Source organism: Trichoplax adhaerens, genomic scaffold (genome assembly GCF_000150275.1).
Source record: "Trichoplax adhaerens TRIADscaffold_15 genomic scaffold, whole genome shotgun sequence".
NCBI lineage: Eukaryota > Metazoa > Placozoa > Uniplacotomia > Trichoplacea > Trichoplacidae > Trichoplax > Trichoplax adhaerens.
In genome coordinates, this window is record NW_002060957.1 from 1,030,089 (window position 1) to 1,057,255 (window position 27,167).

At 33.8% G+C, this 27,167-nt stretch overlaps 6 protein-coding genes across 6 annotated transcripts in view; 3 read left to right on the plus strand and 3 right to left on the minus strand.

Moving 5' to 3' along the window:
* Nucleotides 1-1,087: 1,087 nt before the first annotated feature.
* TRIADDRAFT_30839 (uncharacterized protein) lies at nt 1,088-4,888 on the minus strand (the record flags this gene model as incomplete). The annotated part of the gene is made up of 16 exons (XM_002116444.1): nt 1,088-1,147; nt 1,306-1,410; nt 1,505-1,573; nt 1,692-1,769; nt 1,883-1,947; nt 2,020-2,104; nt 2,179-2,241; nt 2,449-2,541; nt 2,628-2,711; nt 2,790-2,873; nt 2,957-3,065; nt 3,258-3,304; nt 3,450-3,556; nt 3,630-3,734; nt 4,031-4,091; nt 4,796-4,888. The coding sequence occupies 16 exons, from the start codon at nt 4,886-4,888 to the stop codon at nt 1,088-1,090; spliced, it is 1,308 nt and encodes a 435-aa protein (XP_002116480.1).
* Nucleotides 4,889-9,379: 4,491 nt separating this feature from the next.
* On the minus strand, nt 9,380-11,300 carry TRIADDRAFT_30874 (uncharacterized protein; the record flags this gene model as incomplete). Its single annotated transcript, XM_002116445.1, has 2 exons — nt 9,380-9,517; nt 9,624-11,300. The coding sequence occupies 2 exons, from the start codon at nt 11,298-11,300 to the stop codon at nt 9,380-9,382; spliced, it is 1,815 nt and encodes a 604-aa protein (XP_002116481.1).
* Nucleotides 11,301-13,896: 2,596 nt separating this feature from the next.
* Nucleotides 13,897-14,931, plus strand: TRIADDRAFT_60440 (uncharacterized protein; the record flags this gene model as incomplete). Its single annotated transcript, XM_002116348.1, has 2 exons — nt 13,897-14,092; nt 14,684-14,931. The coding sequence occupies 2 exons, from the start codon at nt 13,897-13,899 to the stop codon at nt 14,929-14,931; spliced, it is 444 nt and encodes a 147-aa protein (XP_002116384.1).
* Nucleotides 14,932-15,558: 627 nt separating this feature from the next.
* On the plus strand, nt 15,559-16,029 carry TRIADDRAFT_7666 (uncharacterized protein; the record flags this gene model as incomplete). The annotated part of the gene is made up of 1 exon (XM_002116349.1): nt 15,559-16,029. A coding segment is annotated over one exon (471 nt), but the record flags the coding sequence as incomplete, so codon positions are not given.
* A 327-nt stretch (nt 16,030-16,356) lies between these two features.
* TRIADDRAFT_60442 (uncharacterized protein) lies at nt 16,357-20,146 on the minus strand (the record flags this gene model as incomplete). Its single annotated transcript, XM_002116446.1, has 4 exons — nt 16,357-16,473; nt 16,964-18,134; nt 19,593-19,702; nt 19,799-20,146. The coding sequence occupies 4 exons, from the start codon at nt 20,144-20,146 to the stop codon at nt 16,357-16,359; spliced, it is 1,746 nt and encodes a 581-aa protein (XP_002116482.1).
* Nucleotides 20,147-22,840: 2,694 nt separating this feature from the next.
* TRIADDRAFT_60443 (uncharacterized protein) overlaps nt 22,841-27,167 on the plus strand; it is a gene marked incomplete at both ends in the record, with an annotated part of 5,506 nt that continues 1,179 nt past the window's right edge. Inside the window, 10 exons of the mRNA XM_002116350.1 lie at nt 22,841-22,943; nt 24,778-24,841; nt 25,185-25,247; nt 25,460-25,551; nt 25,936-26,044; nt 26,220-26,260; nt 26,363-26,463; nt 26,605-26,742; nt 26,853-26,981; nt 27,103-27,135. Coding sequence (XP_002116386.1) covers nt 22,841-22,943; nt 24,778-24,841; nt 25,185-25,247; nt 25,460-25,551; nt 25,936-26,044; nt 26,220-26,260; nt 26,363-26,463; nt 26,605-26,742; nt 26,853-26,981; nt 27,103-27,135 — 873 coding nt within the window. The remainder of the gene's footprint in view (nt 22,944-24,777; nt 24,842-25,184; nt 25,248-25,459; nt 25,552-25,935; nt 26,045-26,219; nt 26,261-26,362; nt 26,464-26,604; nt 26,743-26,852; nt 26,982-27,102; nt 27,136-27,167) is intronic.

Consider the following 27,167-nt stretch of genomic DNA (forward strand, 5'->3'; position numbering starts at 1 on the left):
CAACATGCAGAATTTCATCCCGTACCGGATACGGATCTTGTGTTGGAGTTAATGGCGGAAGATTAGGATGGGATTGAACGTTATGATGATGGCCATAAGAATGATGATGGATCGAGGGCGAATGGAGATCACCAGCATGTTGATTATGATGATGCACATGATGGTCTAAAAGGGCGTGAGAATGAGCATGAGAGTGGGTATGAGAATGAGCACTACCCAGATGCTGATGTTCCAGCTGCTGTTGCAGTTGCGATCTTTCATTATGTTGGGTTGGATGATAAGTTAATGGGTGTTGAGCATGTTCTGAGGCCTCGCGAGCTTCTGTATGGGTAGCACTTGCAACACGGTGTGCATTCGGATCAGCTAGATTCATCGAAGTGACAGATGATGTGTCAGAGCTGCCAGTTTTAGGTGGAGAGCTAAAATGTTGATATTGTTTTGAAATTATACAACATTAAAACCGGATCTGCTAATGCCTGTTATTATTGTGCATAGTACTCTTAGCTTTAGCTCTCAAATCGTTATTGTAGCAAGAACTTTACCCTATTCGATCTTTATATCGCTTGAACTTGCTTTTTCTTCCTGCCGGTGATAATTTGCCATCTTGAGTAACCTATCATAAGTTACAACGTAATAAATTATTACGTGCTGTGTCTATCATATTAAGTTTTATTCATCTGTATAGCACCAGACTATAACATTTTAAGTAGCTATGCTACTTACTACACCAACTCCAAAGCCTTGACCTTCGTTTTCGCCTACTTCACGACGGTCATCAACAACCGATATCGTGTTACTCTATATATTGATACCACCCAGACATCAACAGTAGATTAGTCAATTTCTTCAAAATTGTTTTTAATAGAGCAGTTACTAAAAAGCGTCGCCGATTTACCTTTGGCCTAACGACTGGCAAATCATAAGCTGATCCACCTAATTTTCCAGTAGTTCTGCCGTTATAATCATTCCTCGATAAGCTTAGAATAAGAATTAAAAAGGACTAATAAATACTTAAACTGATACGAAGGGGATTTAATTAGTAGACATAAATGATTTAAAAGTTAAGTTTCATTATGAGAAAAAATTTTTACCTCATTTGATTTTTAAATTCTTGGAAAACAGCCTTAACTTGCCGCACACTCTCAATCTAAAATAGATATTCAATATGAGTAGGGTAAATTTTAATATGCACGACTGTACATACATAGTACTTAATAAAATTTAAATTATCGTCTATTTATTAGTTATAAGCTACTTAAACAAGTATTATCTAATACAGCTTGTTTTGATAAATCAATTTTGTACCTCAATTGTTTCTAGTTGACCAGAAAGAAATGCACGAACTTCTCGTCGAATTTCTTGTAAGCGAAGTTCTGATATTGGATCGTAACTGATTTTTCCACGATTAGCCTAAGGATTAAAAAATTGAAATATGTAATAAAGTAAAAAACAATTCTATTAAGAGAAATGTCCTTATATGTAAGTGAATGTTTCTATAACTTACTAAGGTGCTATGCATAGCTAATTCTAGCTTTAATGCCTTGATTTCTTTTTCATATTGCAAAATCAATTGCTATTGGAAAAATAAAAGCAAATTAATGCTCAAAAAGTAATTATTTACCCAATTATTAAACCTTCATTTAGATGTTCTTTAATTGTAAATAATATTTAGAGAAAATTTCAAAACTTACCGCTGCGTCGTAGTGGATATTTAATGCTGGCTCGCTCGGTACACACATAACTCTGGCTGCAAAGCGTAGTGTCGAAGACTGCAAGGATAAAGATTTCAGAAATACATTAATTTGAGATTGAATACAACTGTACTTACTGCTAGACTAGTGCAGTGTAATGTGATTACTGTATAGTCGACTATAATACTTACAGTTTCCTCAATCTGGCTTGATTCGCCCCAAATATTAGCAATCATTAGCGTATTGCATTTACCACCTACAAATATTGAATTTAATATCAGTAAGGCATGACAATTTGAAATATTCACTCTAGATTATAATATTATACCAATTGAATCCTTTAAAACATGGGTAAGTTTGGATTGACGATATGGTATATGTTCCCTTTTCTTGTCCGCTAATGCAATGATGACCTATAACACATAAAGTATCCAAATTTTATATGTTTGTTTTAGTTACATAAAATGCTAATAAATCAACAAAATACCTGTTCGAGGAACGTTAAAGATTTATTGATGTAGACAGCTTCCTTTTGGGTATCTCCTCTTGACTGTAAAATTAAAATATAGATATAGAAAGCGACTTTATATTGCTGCATGGGGATGATGTTATCGTATCAACTAACATGAGATATTTATTCTACATTTCAATTTTATGTTAATTTCTTAATCAGATGAATATTGAATTTCTAGTAAATCTGGCATTAATTATTTTCGGTCTGTAGTGTTTAAAAATAGGACGCTTTATAATTACATACCCCTGTCTTTCCAAGCCTTTCTGAACCGGCTAAATCAACAAAATGGAGTTTGGAGGATATTACCTTAGCCATAGAATCGACTCTTGAACGTGACTATAGCGGATAAAAATGAAAAATAAATATAAATGCCAACATCATATCTGATTATTTTTTCTATAGAAAATATCACACATACTAACCTCAATGTAAACGGTAAAGATGCAGTGCGAACGAGATGAGCTTTTGTTTAAAGCATGAGATGCGATAACTCTGTTTGTTTCTCCCTATTTTTCGAATATATTACATTGATCAAATAGCCGTCAAGTTAAAATAATACTATAGCTAGTTACTGTGTCTCCAACCTCAAATAACAAATTTAATGCTTCCTCTTCAGATGTAATACATTGTACTCGTAGACCTTTGACTGAAGTCGATCCGTTTGGATCCTAGTGTTTTTACGATGAAAGTTATTACTACATTATTTGGAATGAAAATAGAGCATAAAGAAAGTACGTAAACAGCACATTACCTCTACCACCGACATAGGCTGTAATTGCTCATGTTGATACAACTTTTGTTCCGGTAAAGTTGAAAGCAGGTCAAACATTGTTTCGTTATAAATTTCTAAATACGAGGCGCTGTAGGTGTTTTATTGAAGAAAATAAAAAAGTTTAGCTTTTAGAACTCATTCAATAATATATCAGTTGTTTAGCTTTGTGCTTCATATAATAAATAAATAGGTTATAGAATCAATTGTAACATGATATACAGCACTTTAGTAAGCACTTTGGATGCATGAAATTACATAGATTAAATGTTATTGCTATTACCTAATATTATAGGCAGTGTCAGTATGTTCTTTAACATGTTGAAAGATCTTAGAGAGATAATATAATATTAATGAGATTAACTGTTTAGATAAAGATTTTTATACAACATTTTTAGAGATACTTAAAAAAGCTTCTTGATCTTTATAAATATAAATTATGCTAGTAATTAGTTGTATGATAACGGGTTCTTACCTGGGCAATAGCTCTAGGTATAATGCCACGATTTTTGTAGTTTTCTGTTGTGCCAGTGATAGTAAATGTCTTACCAGCTCCAGTTTGTCCATATGCAAAAATAGTTGCTAAGATAAAATATGCAAAATTAGTGCTTCTATTTACTCATAAAGTAGAAATTAGCAAAATAGCCTGACTTACAGTTATATCCATTTAAAGCTTTTGAAACTGTGTCTTTGCCACATTCATCATAAACGGCTTCTTGGCTTGCATTGTGTAGTACTTTATCCACATTAAATGTCCAATCTAATCGATAAGGAGAATGATGACGTCAAATTACGAGTTGAGCAAGTCGTGAGATCAAAGTTAAGTGTATCTCTGCTAGTATGCATAATTATGGAAAATTTGACCAACTAATTAATCTGAACTTGAATTAAAAGTGTAGGCGCTACATTAAATCAAAGAGTCATACGTAGTACAGTACTAGAAATTTGGATAGAGTCTGAAGTGGATTCATAAAGTTGGGTGGTCGTTATCATATTTACTTCATGTTTTATCCCCAAAAGCTAAATTTAGTCGATTTATAAATTCGCATAACTTACCATGGACCTTGTTGTTAATGAAAGAATTGTCTGTAGCCTTCTCATCGTGAAGCACTATAGTCTGAAGAAATCACAAAAGGATTAATACTTATACTTTAATAAGATTGAATAACTCGGCTTGAGTATGGCGTAAAATTAAATGGTTGCTAAGTTTCTTTTATGATTTTAATTCATGCCAAGGCGATAATCTATAGTCTATTCAATTTAATACGTTGTAAGTATGGCGGAAATCGTAAGTATAGGCATAATAGCATTGCTTCTTTGAAAACTCTATAAGGTAACACAGAGTCTTATTGAATAGTATATATATTGAGTATCTGTTAACTACTAGAGCAGAATGATTGTTTGATTACTGTGACTGAAAGTAAGTGATGTCTAACTGACTGTACTGGCCTTCAATTAGAAAATGTGGTAGATATGCAATCGTTGGGATTTTCAAGCATAAGAATTGACTATTTATAACAGTATCCTACGTTACGATTCATATTCCAGTCACGATGATTATTTCATTAATTAAGTTATCAATTGATGGAATATTGTAATTAATAAAATTGAAATCATTCCAGTTAATACCATTGGCCGTAGGACGGTATTAAATGCAAAAGGAATGACGATATTGAAGAAAAATTTAGGGATATTGTATGTTATCATAAAATTGATTTCTACTGAAAAAATTTGTCAAGTGCCTGATGTACACAAGAGTTAGAGTAGCCCTATAGTTAGTGCTGTGATTTTAATTAAGATTTGAAGAATCGCAAATATTACCTTATGATCTGGTTCTATTTTCATGAATTCATGAGCAAAGTTGGCCGTCGGTTTGCTTCGGACGACAACCTTGACACGCGAGTTTTTACTCATGGTACCTACCAATGGATAGTCGACAATTTGATTTCAAGGATAAATTAAAAAATTGTAATGGAAGCGTCCAATTGAATTTATTTCCTGAATTGGTTAACAATCTGCGATCTTTTACTTTTACTATAAACTTAGTGCTGCAGTTAAATGAAGTGGACGATATTGCTTGATTAGCTACGTATACAAACGAAGTTCTGTTTCTATGGAAACGCCAGAAATCAGAGGGGCTGTTTCTGCAGGAGAATGAATTCACTGTAGTACAGTACTTTCGTTCCTTCTAAAGTGCGTACTGTACACTGTACACTGTAGCGCCCATTGCGGACAGCCATAACGGCCAGGTTGGCGCTGGATATACCAATAAATATCAATATATGAGAATGGAGTCTTGATCAGATGCTTAAAATGCTTTATGGCTGTTCCCTCGTCCCATCAAGTACATTATCCCGATCATCTGAGGGAATCTTTATCTAGTCTGAAGTTTAATTCAGCTCGACCGATCCGAAATCCGATGTAAAAGCCTTACAGTACACCTATTGATATTTGCCTAATATTGGCGGCACACATTTTAAATGATTCGTTCAGATAATCGGGATAGTAGTGTACTTTGTCATTATCTGAACGAATCTTAACGCACACCTATGCAGTATCATTGCCATTGATAGAAATGGGCGTCTTCCTAGTAATCCAGAGTTGTTAGTGACAGAGCATGAATAATTAATTTCAATGGAATCTCTAAAGCGTGCATTTTGTACAACTTCGACATACATTCTTAGCTGGTTTACTGTGCAATACCGGCGTCATCATCGTTAGCCATCAATTGGAATTTTACTTGTTCTAAGCTATATATCAGGATTGACCATGAATGAAACCGTGACTACCTTTGTTGTAACATCGCAAGGAAATTACAAGAGTTACTCTGAGTAATATTGCAAATAAGGAATTCTTCTATTTGTCCTTCGCTAAATTCTCAAGCAGCATAATATGGACTGCAATAAGCTTAGAAACCTCACATTTGTGTTCATTATTCACAAGGATGGAAAGCAACATCGATTATCATGCTTAAGGCAATATTTTATTGCATTGATTATATATCACCACACGCTATACTTTAATGAACACACCAAAAATACAGATATGCACATACTATTTTATTGTCGCCAAATAGTATGCTTCGATATTCTTTAAAAATACCGTTATCTAGGACGTTATACATACTTTGATCGATAATTGCCTAGTTTTATGATATTTTTGATAAACTGATAATTAATGTTTGTTTATTTTGACTATAAATTAACAGATTTTTAAATAAGGTTTGGTTTAAATTTTGTCTATGGGAAACTAGTGTTCATTACTACCTCCTGACGATTGAGAAATTGTCTGCATTGAGTGTTGTACTTTAGGTAGATGTTAGAGAGGGCAAATTTGACGGTAGACCCAAGCGTTCGTACTAATTTCTTCATTAAAAAAATATACAATTTTAGCAAATTTTTGACATCCTCAATCTTTTTATAGTCGATAGAAAATTCACATATTAAAATCAAATTGCTAATAATCCAGTATTGTCCAACAATAAGCCTTTTATATTTGCTGATATTATTATTCGAGTTATTTTAATGCCGATAACATCATGATCCACTCTGAAGTATATATTATTTAGCGTAAGATCCCATAATTACATAATGTACCTGAACAATTAGTACATTGGCGTTGTTTTTGCAGGATTGGTTTATCACTTCATTACTTGCCACTTGTTATTAGACTTGATTCAATAGTTAGTTGATGGCAGAGAAGACGGTCTCCTGAACTAATATGATATTCTAATCATATTTACTATCAACCACCGCGCAATTGATATACCAAAACTAGATAGAGATATACAAGGTTAGAAACTTTATCGATAGAAAGAATCTAAAGTAAATTAAAATTTCATTTAGTAAGTGCAATTAGAGGCAAATTGAGTGACTGATAGGGCATGGAAGAGTATACTGTACATGTATTAAGACATTCAATTAAGATAAGAACACAAGCGTATAGGAAGGGCGCGAAGATATGGAAGATTTTTTAATCAATAATGGTAGATAATATTACTTAAATAGCATTTTGTTAACTTTTGAATCATCTAACTATGTTTACGGAATTGCTGTATAAATATCATTATTCATTGTCTACGTAAGAGAGATTTATATTAAAGTTTAATAGTTGTTTTTACATAGCTCTGAAAATTATGATTACCATGAGCAACTGACAGGTATATTCAATCAATAAGCTGAATAGATATTGTCAACTGAATGCAATAATCGTACCTTTCCATGCAAGTTTGGGTAAAATTTGTAACGGTACGGGGTAACAAATGGTTTTATAATTGTTGCCTAGATTTTACCACTTATAAACAGTGTCAATTAGGCATGTCAATATGGCTGATTGCAAATAGAAATGATAGAATAAATTCAACAATTTACTTTCCATTTTATTACTTGAAATTTCCTTCATGATAAAGCATGACGATATCGAAATGAGGCTTACTTATGCATATTAAAAGAATCTTCAATTTGTTTTTAGTATAACCCAGGCTAATACCATCACACTATGTAAGTGTTTATATCTATACAGAGTCGTATTGCTAGAGGATTAATTTAACAAGCGCTTACACTTCCTAGATATCTGAGCGAACGCCATCGCTGTAAAAGATTATGCGTTTATTTTGTAACAGTCGAGATCTAAAGAAATCATACGACATGATATTACTGATAGGATATTTAATACGGCCTCGTGTGCAATTATGCGGCGAAATAAAACCAATATGACTCCTATTTTAAACAGACTGGGCAAACAATTTCATTGCCTTCCATTCTTTCAATGACGTCTGATAGCAAAGTTATATCGAATTTGAAATAATCATCTACCACAGATTGTAAGAGCTTTTTCTCTACCATGTCGAAATAAATCAAATCAAATAATGATAATTTAGAGGCTAGTTGTCGAAAGTAATCGTCGTAGTGTAATAGTCAAACAAGGAATCCTACTTCAATGTCACACTAAGAATCGCATCGTTACAGTATAAGCTAAAACTAGTAATGATTGTTTATTATTTATCAAACCTTCTTTAATTAAGGTTAATTCTTCTTCCATTTCTCCAAAACTGATAGGACATACTCAGCTCTATCAAAATTTTCTTACTTTTAAGTCTAAAATATTACCAAGGCAAAAGATGATGAAAACGTGATAAACATTAATTTTCAGTGACTATTGAATTGATCTACTAACGTAATATATAAGATAATGATTGATACGGTAAAGGGTCCTACTATATATCACGATTGCGTAAAGTGCCTCTTTCAAAAAAAGAAATGAGATGATTGAATAAGATTAGTAAAAGAATAGAAATATAAGAAAGCAAGCGGCCAGTTGGTCGGTGTTGATCGATGTCGTGATGATCAATTTCAGGAGAATTTGTTCGCACCATACTGTTATTAAGGCAAACGTAATTAGCCATTCGTTCAATTCTCGTCAATTTCTTATGTTTCTTTTACCATTTTCTGGCAGTCGATTAATAGAGTAATATTAGCAGTCTAATACAAAAATTCTCATCCTACTTGCTTAGGGTAGAGTCAGAGAATTCCCTAGTAGAGTATCGTCGATAGGCTAGTTAACCGTACTGTACAGTCAATCTGATGGACATAAAATATTTTGTTAACAATATTTAATGCCCTGCTTCAGTAAATCAGAATAACTAATTTTATATATATAATGATGCATACTACTGAATCTGTACTAATCTAAATTGAATAGATTAAGTAAGCCGTATCCAAACGTAAGACATAGATATCAATTATGTAGTATATCTGAATTTGTATTACTTCAAATCAAGTAACGAAGTTCCAATGTGGTTTCATAAATTGATATTACGTATGCTTTTGATAAAATACTAATTCTTGATACTTGAATAGTTTTAAATGAGCTTTTGATTCTAGTTTTATTTCAATGCTTAAACGTTAACAACAGGAAAATCGATATTACAATTATTATTTTTAGTCAAATTAAGGAAAGCAAGGTATAAAATATCCTATCATGGCAGTGCCATGACAGAGAATTATAATACTGATAATTACTATTTTACGAGTATTCACGTACAGTAAGATGAAATAGCTTTAATAATATTATATTGCAGTAAATATATACAATTTTAAATTTCAAGTAATGTAAGAGCACCAGATTATACATTCCATAAATAACAATATTGATATATGACTAGACAACAAAAAGATGTTTGATTATATAGCTTATCCAAAGCACTTGTACATTCCGAATTCAATGATAAAACTGATAACAATAGTAAGTACATTCGAGACCATATTCTTTCTTACGTAGAAAGTTTAGCAGTTTCCTGTGACAAGACTCTTCACTTGCATTTATAAATATTTATTTATGCCTACAATAATGCAACGTTAGGTAATGGAATAAAATCTATACAAGTTTTACCTATTCATAGCAACCTTAGAATCTTAAAGGTCGAGTTGTAGCCATTCCTTCATTTTCACTAACTTCTTTAGCTATACTTGAGTAAGCAGTAAAGCGGTCTAAACTTTTTTTCGTAATTGCTTCTGCTAGATTTTGTTCAACTCTTTCACAGCACTAATATAATAAATACATTATTTTTATTATTCAATCCCAATTTTATACCTGCTTCAATGAAGTAACGAGTAAAACCTCTGAATAATGAATAATATTATATGCAAACCTCATCAATAAGTGTAGACGCCAATAGTCTCTCATGATCTGCTGTCGGTAAATTACTACTGATCGCTTTACTTGCTCTAGATAATACTGCAGCCATAGAGTAAATATCAATTGTAGCGTTGGCTATGCGGGTTAATATAAACTGCTGGTCGACGATATTTCGGCCATGTTGGATTAGTATCTTTTCTATCGTAGCACCAAATTCTTCAATGCGTTGTGTAATCATCTTAGCACAATCGCTTAGTTCAGGTGCAGTTACCTCGAGTAGCTCTTGACTGTCAGCCTTGCCTATAAGACGTTTCGATCGTTTAACACCTTGATTCCATAGTGTACCGAAATTGGAGATTGGCTGCTGCAACGCTTTCTGTAGTTCTTTCATATTCTTTCCAGCATACTGAATACCGTTTAAGGCAATAAATTGGCGTAAAACATCGTTGGCACCTTCAAATATACGACAAACTCGTGCATCTCTCATGAAACGTTCTGCTTGATTTTCTCTCATAAATCCCATACCAGCTAATATTTGTATGCAATCATCGCTTACTTTCCAAGCTGATTCAGAACTTAATACTTTACTGATAGCAGCTTCAACTTGAAATTCTTTAATGCCTCTATCCATGTTATTACTCACAGCATAGGCGACCGATTCGACAGCGTAGTGAGTGAGACCCATTTGAGCAATTTTTTCTTGTATTGATTGATATTCGATTAAATGCCGGCCAAATTGAACTCGATTTTTAGCATGCTCGATAGTTTTAGTCATTAAGGTTCGAATTATACCAGTCATGGTGGCGCCCATAGCATATCGACCTTCATTGAGTATATTCATAGCTACTTTAAAACCCTCACCGACTTTACCTATCACGTTCTCTACTGGTATTTTGACATCATCGAAATAGACTGCCGTAGTATTGGATGACCTTATTCCCATCTTTTTCTCTGGAGGACCGCTAGTAACACCGCCGAAATCTCTCTCTACTATAAAAGCTGTCACTGCTTGAGATTCTTTATCGGAATCGTTCTTCTTGATTGGAACTTGAGCGAATACAGTCATCACATCGGCTATGCCGCCATTGCTAATCCATATTTTGTTGCCATTTAATATGTAATGCTTGCCATCATCATCAAGGACAGCTGTGCTACGGATAGAATTGGCATCCGATCCAGCTGAGGGTTCGGTTAAACAAAAAGCAGCAATTTTATCGCCAGTTGCTAAACTTGGTAAATACTTTTGCTTTTGTTGCTCGTTGCCAAAGAGTACGATCCCTTTATAACCGATGGCTTGATGGCCGGCCATAAATACGGCAATGGATAAATCGAACGATCCTATGATTTCAGATATTCGTGCATATTGTGTTCTCTTTAATTGCATTCCACCATATTCTTGCGGAGCTTGCATACCAAGGGCACCAAGCTCCTTCAGTACTTCGATCGATTTCTTGGGCAATTTTTCATCCAGATCACATTGCGATGCATCATGAACTTCACGGAAATATTTCTCCAAGGGATCAATCATAAGTTTGACTGTGTCTTTGGATTCATCATCGAGTGCATCAGGGTAAGGGAATAGCTGTTGTGTTTTCACATTACCACAGTAAACACCTAAAGCAAATGAAGAATCCATATGATGGATTGCTATTGGCTGATCTGATAGAAGACGTAGACGATTGATTGCCATACCATGATGATGAATTTTAATGCCACTATGACAGTAGCGAAAAATTCTTGACGTTGAATTAATGGTAAATCGCAATTGAGACATAATACTATCAAATAAGATAGAAAGAGGTATCATTAATTACTCAAGAAGCCAATCATTACTTCACAAAACCAATACAATATAATTGGTCATATTTATAGCAGCTTTTAACTTTCCATAATTTACAGTACAGTCATCAGTCGTGTAAAACATGAAGATGACACTATCTTTCCACGTTACTTGATACTCACCATAAGGAATGGAAGTCGCAACGAAGGATAGGAGAAAGATGAAAAGCCAACCGCTAGCGTTCTTGCTCACTTTTGACTACTGTAAAATAGTGTATAAGTTAACATATATATGACATATACACTACACGTATGTTACGTTAACTGTTAACTAGTACAGTATCATAAATAAACAAATCCCGCCTTAAATCGTAAAAGGCTAATCGTGGAAGTTGTAGTGCTGCATACAGTACATACTGTCTGATGTCTACTGTGTACACATCATATGTTATGGAATGTAGGACCATTACTAATTACAATAACTGGTAGCATCCTGCTGGCGGTCTCCCTTATGTTTATTGTTCATCTACATTTTACTATATTAATTTACACTATATCCTGTATCCGTATAATTATGTTTTTCTTCAGATATGTATCATATTATAATTGTACAAGATGATGCTGATCATCATGGCAACCATAACGTTAATGCATATTACTCGTTCATCCACAATGTCAAGCAAGATTGCAGACGTTCTTCCTTTAATGATGGCTGATTAGCATATTGACTTAATCTAGTGCAAACCCTATTGTGCACAGTAATGTGATCGATGGCAGTCGATAGAATTGCATTTAGGAGATGATTGCAATTAAGCAATGAGAATACTGTAAATAGTTACCGATGTAAGACAGCATCATCCTGCTAGCACAAGATAGTTTCTATCGCACCTCTGTACTAGGAACAAAGTGATATCAAGCGACTCTTGTTTACTACAAAAAAAGTCAAGCCCGATGTAAACATCGAGCATACGCCTAAATAGTAAATGGCTTGTAGAGCAATTCTTTGTTCGCAAAGATGATTGCTGGTTAAAATAAAATCACTTGGTTTATCCTAATAGATGTAGAAATAATCAACGTGTTAATGAATGGCTTCTAGAGCAATTCTTTGCTGCCAAAGATGACTACCAGTTAAAATAAAATCACTTGGTTTATCCTAATAGATGTAGAAATAATCAACGTGTAAATGAATGGCTTCTAGAGTAATTCTTTGTTCTCAAAGATGACTAGTGGTTAAAATAAAATCGCTTGATTTATCCTAATGGATGTAGAAATAATCAACGTGTTAATGAATGGCTTGTAGAGTAATTCTTTGTTGTCAAAGACGACTACTAGTTAAAATAAAATCAATTGGTTTACCCTAATAGATGTAGAAACAATCAACGTGTTAATGAATGTTTTCTAAAGTAATTTCTTAGTTGTCAAAGATGACTACTAGTTAAAATAAAATTACTTGATTTATCCTAACAGATTTAGAAATAATCAATGCGAAGAATTTACAAATGCGGTGACTTTACGCCTTAAAGTTAAATGAAAAGGCAAATCGCAAAAGAGACAGTTACCAGAAAGTAGCAAAATATCATAAATTAATGCGAAGACTAATGTATATGGAAAGGAATAGATTCGAAAAATGGACATGGTTCATAATTTTTTACATATAGTAACAATGGAACTGACTCATATGAGAGGACTAGTATGCATAATTGCATATGGAGATCTTGATTTATAAACAGTTCAATGCACCTATAAAAATTACACATAGCCCTGAGATATGAATTTAGGGCAAACCTTGACTGCATCAATTTTAGACCTCAGTATATTTTAATTAATTTCTGAAATCAATCCCTTTGCCCAGTTGTCTATTTAATCAAGAGAACGAAAGCATCCTTTCACTTTATTTAAGGCGATGCAAGTGTCGATAGATTATCCTGAACTGCTATCTCTGGTCTAAAAGGCATTTAACCATTTACACAGCTCACTTATCACGAGCCAATTTCGATTCATTGCCTTAAACGTATGGCATTAATATGCTATAAATGACGCAAATAGCAGATAAGATAGGACTAGCAAATCTAGCAATAATGATCGACCTGAGTTTCAATACCTTCTAGTGCTCCTACTTAGCCATAAATCAACCTTTTTAACGAGCCACTCTTGATATTAACCTTCCACTTGAGGGAATAATTGTTTTCTAATGTAGTGATCAGCTGATTTCAAAGTGAGCTTGTCCTCAAACTACGCAAATAAAGGACATTTTGTAATTTAAAACTGTTCGATTCGATATGTAGTTTTTACTTTGTCTAAGAAAAAAGCTTTCGCAGTCTCATCAAAATAGTTTACTGTAGAAGAGTCATCAACCCCAAGCATGAAAATTGAGACGATAGTAACATATCATAAATAGCTATGATAATATTCATTTTGGATATTTGAATGCCTAATTCTAGTTTTTCCGTAGCAGTTATATTCAATGCACTAGAGTAATATTGCAATCATATTGATACTGAACCAAAATGCCGGATTCCTGCTGTGTGATAGGATGCAAAAATAGAAGAATAGGAAATCGTCTGAGTTTTTATCGAATACCGAGAGCATGCACTGCCAAAGAAATTCATCGTCGTCAACTTTGGTTAAAAGCAATCAATCGATCCAATTGGTCTACCAAGAAGATTGCTAATGCTCGAATATCTAGCCAACATTTTACTACAGGTTTGTTCTCCCAGTGGAAATACTACAATATGCTCAACGCTGTACGCTGGAATAATAACCAGTAGGTCTGATCAGTTCTGACCTAATATCCGGTGTTAATTAGGGGTTGCATTATTTGGTCTTTCTACTATCTTACTAGGCACAGGTTTATCTTGTCCGTATCATGCAGCCTAATTTTAATTGTTGATGATATACAAGGTTATATTGTAAAGGGTATCAGAAGATTTCATAACGATATCCTAACCGTATAGACTACAGTTACATGGTCAAACTTGAAGTATCAGCTATACTCGTATAAATAAGAAATTATATCCCAAATTATATCCCACAATAGTTATGAACACGATAAAGTGGATACATGGATTTTTTGATTACAACTAAACATCACTTTCTATCGTCGCTTAATTTAATACCGTGTTATCCATGAAATGACTAGCGATTACACTTTCAACTAAAGATATTTTGCATTATTTCGCCAATTAGATAGTACTATCTCAGCCTAAAGCCATAGAGTAAGGCAAATAACACCTTATAATATGAATTATTATAACATTCAATCTAATTCTCATTTTGAATCTAATTTATTGCTAGGGAAGAGATCAGATAATCCCGATCATCCAGATTATATTCCATCTATTTTTACATCTAATAAAGAGTTGAATATGACCGATCATCAGGAGATTCGTCAATCTGGAGGACTGACTGCTAATTCATCAATCAATCTTGGCAAAGAAACTCACTCCGAGGTTGGAAATAGAGTAATAAAGATAATAAAAATTATTGACTTTCAAGCTGGAGTACCACAGCAGCAATACCATAGTAGACAAATCGGTGATTGATCTTTCTTACTACTACTTTAATCCAATTGTTACATTTTCACTTCCATAAATAATGTCATTAATTTTCTTAGGTATGCAAACGGAAAATAAAATATCTCTTTCTGTAGGAGTACAAACGCAAGACACTGATGGAGAATTGGAAACAAACTTAAAGCAAGCATATATAGAATTAAATAACAAAAACGTAATAATAAGTGAACTACGACATGAAATTTTTGAATTAAACAGGAAATCAATCTTCTCTTGGCATTCAGTTAAATATAATTTTAAACTGTTTCGATTTCTGACTGGTTTACCCACAATTGAATCTTTTAATTGGCTGTTAGGGTTAGTTAGTAACCATGCTAAGATCATAAGAAAGACTCTAAGTTCCGAAGATCATTTATTAGCGGTATTAATGAAGCTAAAATTAGGTCTTACGAATGCTGATATTGCCTATCGTTTTGCAATTGAACCAGTATCTATTTCCTACATTTACAATCATTGGCTTCCTAAGTTAGCAACTGCTGTTGGTCAATTAATTATCTGGCCAAATAAGGAAGCAATTGAAGAAATATGCCAGCTTGCTTTAAACGGAATTTTCCAAACTGTGTCGCGGTTATCGACTGTACAGATATTGCAATTGAAAGACCGAGTAACTTATCGGCTAAAGCTCAAACTTGGTCAAGCTATCGGCATTCGAATACAATAAAATATTTAATCGGCATCACTCCGGCAGGAGCAGTTAGTTTTTTATCGTCAGGTTGGGGTGGTAAAGTATCCGATAATGAAATTACATTACGATCTGGATTTCTGGAAAAATTAAATCAAAACGATGTTATCCTTGCTGACAAGGGATTCTTAGTGAAGAAAGAATTGGCTTTAAGAGGCGCTATATTAAAAATTCCTTCCTGCATAAGAGGTAAAAAGCAATTACCAGCAAGAGAAGTTGATCAGTCAAGGGAATTATGCCATGTTAGAATTCATGTTGAGCGTGTTATTGGTCGACTTAAAAGATTTAAACTATTACAGACTACAATACCTATATCACAAGTGCAGTTATTAGATCATGTTATGATTGCTGTCGCAGGAATAGTCAACATGAACCGCAGCATTATTACCTAGATATATACATTGATATCTATTCCATTAATGGAGTCGAATTCTTAAGCACTCTTACTTTTTACTGCAGTAAAGATTATGTATCACACAATATGAATTTTATTAACCAACTTTTTGGCAATGAATTAATTAAGCGAAATACGCATGTAGCTATTAATATAATATAGAACGAGATGCCAGCATAACCAATATATATAAATCGGTGCTAACGCATTTATCTAGAAAAGTATATATGAAGTGAGGAGGTAGCAATAAATAACAATCATAATCAGAGATAACATTGAACAATTAATAAATTCTTATTGGAAAGAGAAATTTAATATTTTATAGTAGGGTGCACATGAAGTTGATAACCAAGGTAACAAACACTTCTTTAATTAACAAGATTTTCTTACTTGTTTCTATTGAACCTTTTTTGGTAAAATAGCACTCTTTATTTACCTGATTTAAAATTATTGCAGGCATTAGCTTTTCAAGTAAAGTTCTTATTTCTTTAAATACTTATTCGACGGATTTTGCTCTCCAATATTGGCATCTTGAGTCCATATGAAAATAGTTGAAATAATTACACCCATCCACAAACTAGCAGTCATATTTGAATTGGATGTATTTGAAGGTTGATATTCAAAGTTACGAACAACTACTTAGGAAGCAGGGATTTTCTTTCTTGCTTTAGACTTGTAATTTCTGATAAAATAGCATTCTTAAATAATAGATTTAAATTACTGTAAGTCATGACTTTTCAATAAAGTTATCACTACTGCAAACCTTAATATTATTCCTCCAGCATTAATATTTTATATTCGTATGAAATAAATGATAATAGTTTAATTTGTAACAGTTAAAGGTAATCCTTTAGCTTGAAGATAGATAAAGAAGGCAGCGAACACTTGTTCAATTAAGAGGATTTCCTATCTTGCTTTCGACTTACGATTTCTGGTAAAATAGCATTCTTAAACACTTGATTTAAACTAGGTAATAACTTTTCAATAAATCCATCGTTCCTCCAAACTCTTATTATAATTTTATCTCCAGCATTGTTACCTTGTGTCCATATGAAAAAATCACAATAGTCCAACTCGCAAACTAACAGCAATCCTTGAACTTGATAAAAATATGGATGATTCTCTTTCAGTAACTTGCTTTCGGATATTGGGCAATCTTTATCCTTATACCAATTAGTTAAGCCTTCCTTATATTTATAAGGGCAGATAACTTCTAAAGCACCTTTACCATGACATTCGCAATGGATAATACCATCTGGTGAGGCTGCAAATTGAGGAAATTTAGAATTGATGTGTAGACCTGTCGCTTTAAGCGTAAAATTGCCATGACTTTTACGCATGGTAGCTAGGTAGCAATTTAACGCGCTGTCTGTCATTTGCTTACTGTAAATAACTGCTGCACCATCATATTCGAGCTTATACTGCATTATACATTTAATTAAAGCTCTATTTGGATTATTTATGGAATGAGCAATGCGATGAAACATGGAAGCGATAATTCGACCAGCACAGTGAACCTTCCACAAAGGTGATCGCTTGGGGAAGACTGTTACTGCGCATAGCTTATCATAAGAATTTTGCGTATATAATTTTTTATATTCTTCAAAAGCCTGATAGCTTATTGTTCGAAGATCTCGAGAGTTTAATTTTGCTTTTTCTGGATCGTATAAACTTGTTATCGGCCTTGGAATAGAGCTCCAGTCATGCTGGATAATTCGATTACCTTGCGATCCATTAGGAATGCCAAAATGGACTCTATTCGTCGTAAAACTTGTAAAAATAGCAGCATTTGGAGCAGCTACTTTTAAAGCGGTTAGCTGGATTTCTGATATACCTGCTGCACCAGCTGTTGGATCTGCGTAGCTAATATTCATTTTCGTATCTTTAACACCATCTGTATGGGTGCTGTAAGGTAGTAAATCGCTACGCTTAGGTCTCTTAAAGCAAATCTTTTTGAGAGGTCGTGGCGATGTATGCGTTTTAGATTGATTCCAGGTACTTAATTTGCTCGACGATGTAGTTGTATGAAGTTCCAACTGAAAGTATGCTAGTAATTTGAATAAGACAGCGGCTACATGATCACATGCAGACCCTAAGCTGGTTATACAATAAGGTAAGAATTTCAATTTTTTGGTTTAGTTCTCAACAAGGATTTACTTATCGTCGTTACATTATATCGCAAAGAATATGGGAGAGATCAATCGGAGCATGGCTATTAACTAATTTTTTCAGCTATTTAACAGTAGCTAAAGCAATTATAAAGAATTATTTTAATATAATATGCTAAAGCTTGTATATTATAGTTTTGTGATGATGTTAGGGTCCGTGAAATTTGTATAGTTTATCGTGAAGTAATCGAGGTAAAAAAATGATATAATTATATCTTTCTAATTATGCTAGGTTGACATATCAAAATTTTACTGTTTATAATTTATAAATGAGATCTGGCGTGGTTTAAAACCTAAAAATAAGGAATATTGGCGTGACTAAAACTGCAATTTAGTTGAAATTTTAATATTAATCTAGGTATCGTCCACAGCTTTCTTCTTCTTAGAGATTAGAATGTCTCAATATCGTCTACAGTACTAGACAAAATGACTTCATTGCATGGTAACTAGTACAAGTTTGCACCAACTGAAGATATTTTAACTTGAAATTTATTCTAATCGCCGTATATTAATTAATTACTGACATAGCTCATGTTTTTAGTTACCCAATTTTTAGACGGATAAAAATTTATCCTTTCAGATAAAGACTTAAGACATTTTTAGATAATATGCATGGAAGTAAAGCATTACCATTCTGCAACTAGATGGACGCATATTTACATGATGAATATTTACTTGTCAATGGAATTCGATCCGATCTGGGATCGTCAAGGGCTAAATTATGTAAAAGTCTCCTATATTATTCTCCAGAAATATCATCGATATCTACGAAACAAGTGATTTACAGTATAGTTTATTCACTGTCATCGCTAGTCGAAATATTGAATATATCTAGAAAACAGTATTCTTGCTCATTTAAATAATTCTAAAATGGAACTAATCACTGCAGCTAATAATTAATTTGATTGTCGCTAATAGTGCAATGACTGAAAATGATCTTCATTTAGATCATAAATTGAGTGAGAAATTATTCTATACCACAGTTGTCCATAGATTTAGTTAGTAATGACTGTAAGGTGGTAGCAATTGGACTAGATAAGCAGCATATATACGGCTAATTTAGTTTAATTTCGAGTCTTTTGAAAAGGGGTTTTAAGCTTATGTCGTCACATGTTCTGGAATACAACAGACATACGATGCTGTAGGTACTGCAGTATCTACTGTCATAAATAAAGACAGAATTTATAAGTAGCGCAAACTAAGCATTTCCGACTCTGTAATAGCTTTTGAAATGAAAATTGTTTGATATTCCTAACTTTGCAAACTTTCTCGGCAGAAAGAGATAAAAATCGACTAGCAAAATTTCAATCACATTACACCTATACCTAATGTCTATTTCGAAGCACTTATTAGTATGTAGATAGTAAAACCTGATATAATTACTTACCCGGATTTACAAGTACAATTTGCAGTTAATATTGATCCTGATTTTTTGTTAGTACATATCCAGGCGTGGTAGAATTCTGCTTTTTTACCTTGCAGTGTACTGGACAGAATCTTTTTATTGATTTAAACAAATTGATGAAATTATTTATACAAAGTAAAGTAGTATGCGTAAGCCAGGACAAAAAAGAAAACATTATACGTTAGTACCTTTGATTTCACAAAGCAGAATTGACATTCTACTTCGATGTCATGGTAATAGATGTCCTGTACATGTCCACAAAGGAAGTAACTATACGCTTTTAGAGATTTGTATGCTTTGACAGTATCTTGCGTAAATTCACTTGTAGTATCTACAAGGTATTTATAGATATCAAGCCATGCTACATTAGGTAGCAGGTTGATATCGCGTTTCCAATTCTTTAAGGTAAAAGGATCAGGCAGACGTTCCTCCTTACTTGGAGTTAATTTCCGATCATATTGAAACTGTTGACTTATGTCCAAGGATTGATAATAAGAAGATAAGTTAGAGGTAGCTACATCGATAGTACCTGCCATTATAGTATTGATTTGAGAAATGGGAAAGTATCTTGGCCACGTAATAGTAAATGTAAAACACGACCTTGATATTGTACACGCATCAGTACTTTTGCCCTATCCGAATGAAATTATTTTGCTGAGATATTAGATTTTAACGCATTCATATTCCTGCGATTTGCAATTGTTATTTGTTAATTATTGATTTCAATTAATCTTAATATAATTAGATGGGGAAATTTTGCGATAAACGCGATTACTCATTAGTTAGTGATTGTATACTAGTCACATGCACTGTAACAAGTGTTAGAATATAGAAAGTTGCCAGAATTTAAAACCGCAATATTTTTTTGAGCAGACTTTATTATCAATATCATTACAGTAATGTCCTCCCCTGAGCCATGCCAGGTTCAATTCGATTTTATTGTGACATTGCTACTCTATTCGGAATGGTGCAAAGTCAACTAGCTGCAAGTAAATCATAATAATTAATTAGTCCTTAATCACATCATCCACTGTATTTCTAATTAATTCTTTATAGATAGTCTACAAAATGGAAAAAAATTGTAGAAGAGATTCATCTAGTTTTGCAATAAAATGCAGCCGTGTAAAATTCCGGTTAATAGTGATTTTACACGTTTGAGCTCGATTCACCAATCAGCGACATAAAATAGAACTTTACCTCTAGGCATATTTTATTATCTTATACTATTTCTCCCTAAATAGAAATAGAGAGATCGATCAAGTTTGTAAGGATGTACTATAATATTTCCCTTTTTGTTTTTGTATATAAGTGATAAATTTACGTTCGCTTGAAATATTAGCAAGATTACGCGTATGAGCCTATGAGGTCTAATCATATTGGGAATTTCAATCTCATATGTTTAACTTTTGTCTGTTGCCTTCCTATTAACTTGGAAAATGATCCATCTAAAGACATCGTTCTCTTTTCCTGTCATTGTCCATAAGCAAACTGTACGAATAAATTAATACGAGTTTAAAATACAGTTATATTATGATTTCTAACTCGCTAATCGAGAATAATAAAATTATTAATATATAGAGAGTGGCACTTGCATTGGGTTCTATTGGTTCTTTATTAATTAATTATCAACGTATTCACAGATTTTATATGAACTGGTCAATTAAGTGATTAATGTTTACAGCGTTGTAATAAAGTTCTAAGATTTATTACCCGAATGGTTACTTGGGGCTGGATATAATACATTGGTTTATTAATTAATGTGGAATTACAACAGTGATCTGTTATAATTACTAAATTAGCGACAATAAATAATAAGGATTTTAAAATGTTATTGGTTTTAATTTATTAATTTACAGTATTTCTAGATTGGTGCAGTTTATCACCTGTATTCATATCATGGCTATGCTACCATAGACAACTAAATTGCATCTAGAAGTCCGTGGTACTACCCGTTGGTTCCGTCGTTCGTTATCTGAGTAACTGTACAGAGCAGCAATTGGATTGTATCCATTAGTGGATCATGTTGATCTGCTGTTGGTGGAAGATGAGTATCCAATAGGCGGATATGATATAGTTATTGCTGTCAGTGAATTCTGTATTGATGAAGTCAATAACCTGTAAGTTCATGTTTACCGGGTAAAGGGTATCGTGAAAAGTAGCGCTTTCCTCTCCAACTACTCTGCCACCCAAAGTATTGTGTCGATTCGGCGTTGGAGTAGATTACAATGATTCACTGTCTATGTTTAACCGTAAATCATTCTCTCCGTATCTCGCTTAGTGGCTTGACCTAGCATTTTTACTTTTAGTACAGTTGTCTCTATACTGCCTTACAGCTCTGCCTGTTTATTAGGCCACAGTCCCTTTGTAACTTACTGCTACTATGTATAACATATCCATATTGCTGAAAGTAGTCTATAGGTTCAAAAATTCTGATAGTCTATCAGCATCTCTATGAAGAAAAGGAACAATTATCCCTATTTCAGCTGTCCTTCAACCGAAATTCGATTGCCTATCACCACCTTCTACACTTTTAATAAGCGCTTGTACAAACAGGAAGGTAGAAAAAACTGCGGGCTGCTGTTTACCAAGACGACCACTTCTATCTTCCCTGATGAAGTGGACGTGTCCAATGTCCAACGTCCATAGTACAGTACTTTACTGTACAGTGTACAGTACACAGTACACTGGCGTGTGAGCTACCGCATTTTGCTTAATCATACAGTACTGTAAGACAAACAGTACGCGTACAACGATACACAGTACAGTCCAAGTCTGCATTTTAAATTTTCACTTACGTCATTCTACAGTCAGATTCAACGCAGCCGGGTCACTCTGGTAGGGCTTGGTACTGTAACAAATTTGAGCGTAGAGGATTGACAGCGTTTCTATGCGTTTCTATACAGTTTTATATGGGAATGATTGACAGCGTTTCTATGCGTTTGTAGAGAGTTTTGTATGGGAATGATTGCTCATCATTGGGCACTCCACAATATCATACGCAACTGTACTCAGTGTACTACCGTACTTTGCACTGCAAACTACGATACAATGTCCTGTACTTGCATGGGTATATGGACATTATCTGGCAGCTCCTTAAACCGGTAGTAGAATTCCTTCAGACCATAAGAATCTTACCACCAGGGTTGTGAAAAAAAAAAAAATTGTTTTTACTGTTCGTTGTCTCAATTTGAACAGAACTTGAGCAGCCTCGACGAGTCAAGATTATCGCCATGATTTCAATGAGAACATCTTCCGTTGTGGGTTATGTACCTCAATCCAGTGAGCCTCATCATTGTGGTTACTGCGGAAAAAATGGCAGTCGTCATGCGGCAGGTAATAGTCTATCAATGAATAGCCAATGAACAAGGGATAGAAAATACCCTTCATAGTCAATGTTGTTCTTAGTATACCGAAGTGCAGTAGACAGTCCGATACACTATCTATTTCACTCACGAAGCCAATGAAAAAACTGAAAACCACCATGGATAACGACACTGCCAATACTTTCTTCCTAGTTTATCTCATGTAGTTAAAGTAACTCGTTGATAGAATAGGAGATGGATTACAAAATGGGCTTAGCTTAACGTCCAGAAAGAAAGAGACATCTTAGTCATGGTTGACGGTCGTGGTACCAGTTGTAGTCATGCACAATCAACCTGACACTCATCGATGACGTCGTCCTCCAAAATTGTCGTACTCTCCAATCGTGTTCACGAAAGTGAGAGTGACGTGTCGACGTTACCGTTCACCAGTAACCATGGTGAGGAAGAATCTTGCAGCAAAAAATGGCCTGTATCAACGTAGATTGAAGAAAGAATCCATTTCTACGTATAGAAAAGTGTCAATCCAATCGATAGCCATCTTCTAGTTAGGCTTTGGAGATGTTACAATGTACAGTATGCATCAATGCCAGTGTCACAAAATGATTTATAGCCAGTCGCTGATTCGACTGGTCCTTGCGTTCACTGAAACCCTTCTACTCCTGACTGGAGTGGATAGCAGTTGAGTTGGTTTTGATCACCATTCTCATCATTCAGCGGATTCCAATTAGTTTGTCAATATTTTGAAATCTCTATATACTTGTTTAATGGATGACCTGGACACTCGCAAGGTTGAAACGCTCGCCTGGATATGGATTTGAATTAACTTGAAGGGCATAATTAGTTAAAGTGCCTTAGCGATTACTTCCTAGTACGTGAATTCGACCGTAGACTACTGTATTGCTCATACTTTAATGACTCACAAAAGTTTGAACATAGAAAGTTTCAATTGTCTCTGAATATCCCAAAATGAAATAGAAATTGTCTATCGATAGGGGTAATGATGATAAAATGGCCATCGACAGAACCGTGGAGGTTTGGTCATCCAAGAAAGATTGATATGATTATAGTACATTGTTCACAGTGCTTTGCAGATTCACAAAGTCTTGTACATGATGATTCTGCTTAAATTGATCCTTTGAAACTAGATTGAAGAGGTGCCTAAAGCGAAATAGTGCAGTCACTTCATGGGAAAAATACAATCTCAATCCAGATGGAAAAGTCAAGAAGTATTCTTTTTAAATATCGGTCTTAAACAGTCTACAATGACTGGAGTGCCTTGGATAGATTAACCCCATTGATTTTGAACAATACTGCTGGACGCTTTCATGAACATTTTGTAGCACTTTCTACACTATGACTAGGTTGTACTGCATCCATTTTAATGTCGCTCTTTCATCATGGCAAAAAGACGTCGAAGTTGAAACTACTCGACAACTTCATTCTTAAAAACTAATCCTGCTCTAAATGACTGCTGAAAAGTGATGATGCCAAGATAATAATTTTACTTCTACTAAGAAATAATCATCAATATTATTGATTTCCGTTATTGCACGGGCCGTTTTTAATGTGAATTTTCTTCACATATTCTATGAACACGTCGTAACATTACTTGTTATCACTTGTACCAGTAATATCCTTACAGTTCATTCAAATAAAGCGGTGGTAGTATTTCAAGGGCAATAGAATGAAACAGTCTTAATCTGATTTACACTCTATTGCGACGATCACAGTCATGTTGTTTTCCTTTCTATTTAACAGATCATTGACGCATATTCAATTTCTTCGCCGTTATCTTTGTTTGATATCTGCTACATGATAAGTGAAAGGTTTTCTTGACTTTTTAGGAATTTGGGGCCACCGATTACGTGTATCTGATTATCAAATTTTAATGGATCGCGGATGGAGAAGGTAACTTTGCATCGAGTATCATCAGACAAACGATGTGATAGTTAAAAAAGAAAGTTGTTTACTCTTTCAGATCCTTACGTTTTCCAGGATTAGTTAACTTAATTTACATTCAAGATTGCGTAGTGATATACAGTATCACGACAATGGTCATATCTTTAGCTGCTGAATATATCATCGCACTCTGATTTGCAGCCGTTACTACTCCTTGTAACTACGCAAGAACGATGACCTTTACTATACTTATGATTAATTTAGAAAGTAAAGATTTGCCTTGCGTCGTAGCAGTAGGTTGATAGGAATTACGTAGTAATAATCTAATTCTTATTGTATGTCTCATAAATAGGTGCGGTAAATTCATATACAAGCCTGATTTACAAAAATCTTGCTGTCCTTTATATACAATCAGGTAAACGATCATCAAATGCTTATAAATATAAATTAAGATACAAGTTGAAGTGTTACATTTTAATAATATGGTAATGTTTTGAATGCCAATTAACACTTTACTTCTTCTGGCTTAATGCACGTCTTTTTGGTTGTGTTGATCCTAGCTTATGTCTGGAGTTTCTTAAAAGAGTTACTTATATTTATTTAAATACTTTAATCAATATTAAATAGAATTGAAGCGTTAGAGTGCGTCATTTCCAAATCACATAGAAAGGTTATTAAGAAAGTGATGAATTATTTGCAAGGGAACACCACACTGGAAGGTAATATTTACAGTACCATCAATGCCAGTAGCTATACGACTATTCTTAATATTTCACGAAAATAAGCAAATATCGCCTGCCATTGGATAGTTTTGGGTTAAGGAGGCTGTGTCGTAGAATCCACTTTGCGCTAAGCTCAGTTCTATATACAAACATTTTCGTATACGTATTGCTGTATAAGTACTGTTGATATGATAGTGATTTATATTCAATTGATCCATAGGCAGTTTATTTTATGCTTCGAAGTATATAACTGCAGAACCATTTTTCATCAATCAGTTTTAACTGATGAATCATTAATGCATCAAATCATTAATGTTTTACAGCTATCTATACTCAATGGTGCATAATGCGTATCATTTTTACTCGATATTTATTTATTAGAACTGAAAAGAAAACATGAAGAAGGAAATGATACTCAGCAAATCGATACTAAATCTCATAATGACAATGTAAAAAAATCGATTGATGGAGAAAAAGGCAAAAATCAGCGGTAAGTCACTGTATCATGTAGTATATTGATTTGATGTAAAAACATTGGAAAAAAGCTTTATTGCGACTAAATTTATAAAACTCTTAATATTTTGAGAAGTGTAATCACTACTATGATTTAATTAAACATAACATAATTCTGCCCTAATGCCGAAATATTCTCCACGCTTTATTAGAGATGCGTCAGTCTTACACCAAAACAATGTGGAAGCAAAAGGTTTCGTGTCAATGCTATGACTATTTAATTTTATTAGTTTTGACTATTTTTCATAAGGTTAAATACGAATTTTATTTTCATACCAATATCGCCACTTTTTAGCTACTTCCCGAGGGCCAGATCCAACCAAGCCCAAGCGTAGAAAGGCGAAGGATATTAGGAGAGAGAAAAAATTGGAAAAGCTCTCAAGAGAGTCAGACATGGTAAATTTAGTAATGGGAATCATACTGGAATGTTAGCTAAGCCGCACTTTGAAATAGATTGTAAAAATTTTAATACTACCTTCGTCATAATTTAAATTTTCTACATAATGACCGCTGGGTAATTTTATCGTACCACTTCAGACCACGGAACAAATAAAGAAGCACATTGAGGAAGCAAAGGAGAAAGAAGTGAAAGAAAACATACAGAAACGCGTACAGATATTGGACGAACTTTTTAAGCAAATGGCGCCTACTTTAACCCCTGGTCATAAGTTAGAGGTCATATGTATTCATTATTGATTAATTTTAAACTTTTTTATTGCATTACTGTAACATTACACTCTATAATTCCTCTACTAAGATCTGCTTGTTTTATTGCTGTTATACAGGTTAAACTTGTATTAGCAGATCGAAGCCTTCCTCAATTTCAGCTAACGTTTAAAAAATCGCACGAAATATATCAGAAATATCAGATGGCAATCCATAATGATAGACCCGACGAATGCGATGAAGGGCAGGTAATATTGCTGTACTTGACTTATCTTGTCATTCGGTTACTTCTGTTACCATATTAACAAGTACAGCTTTACAAATAAGTTTGTATAGGGCATTTTATAGTTACACTTTATTTTTTTCTAGTTTAAACGTTTCCTGATCGATACTGCGTTAATGGTATGTAGATAAAGAATTAATATTTACGACCT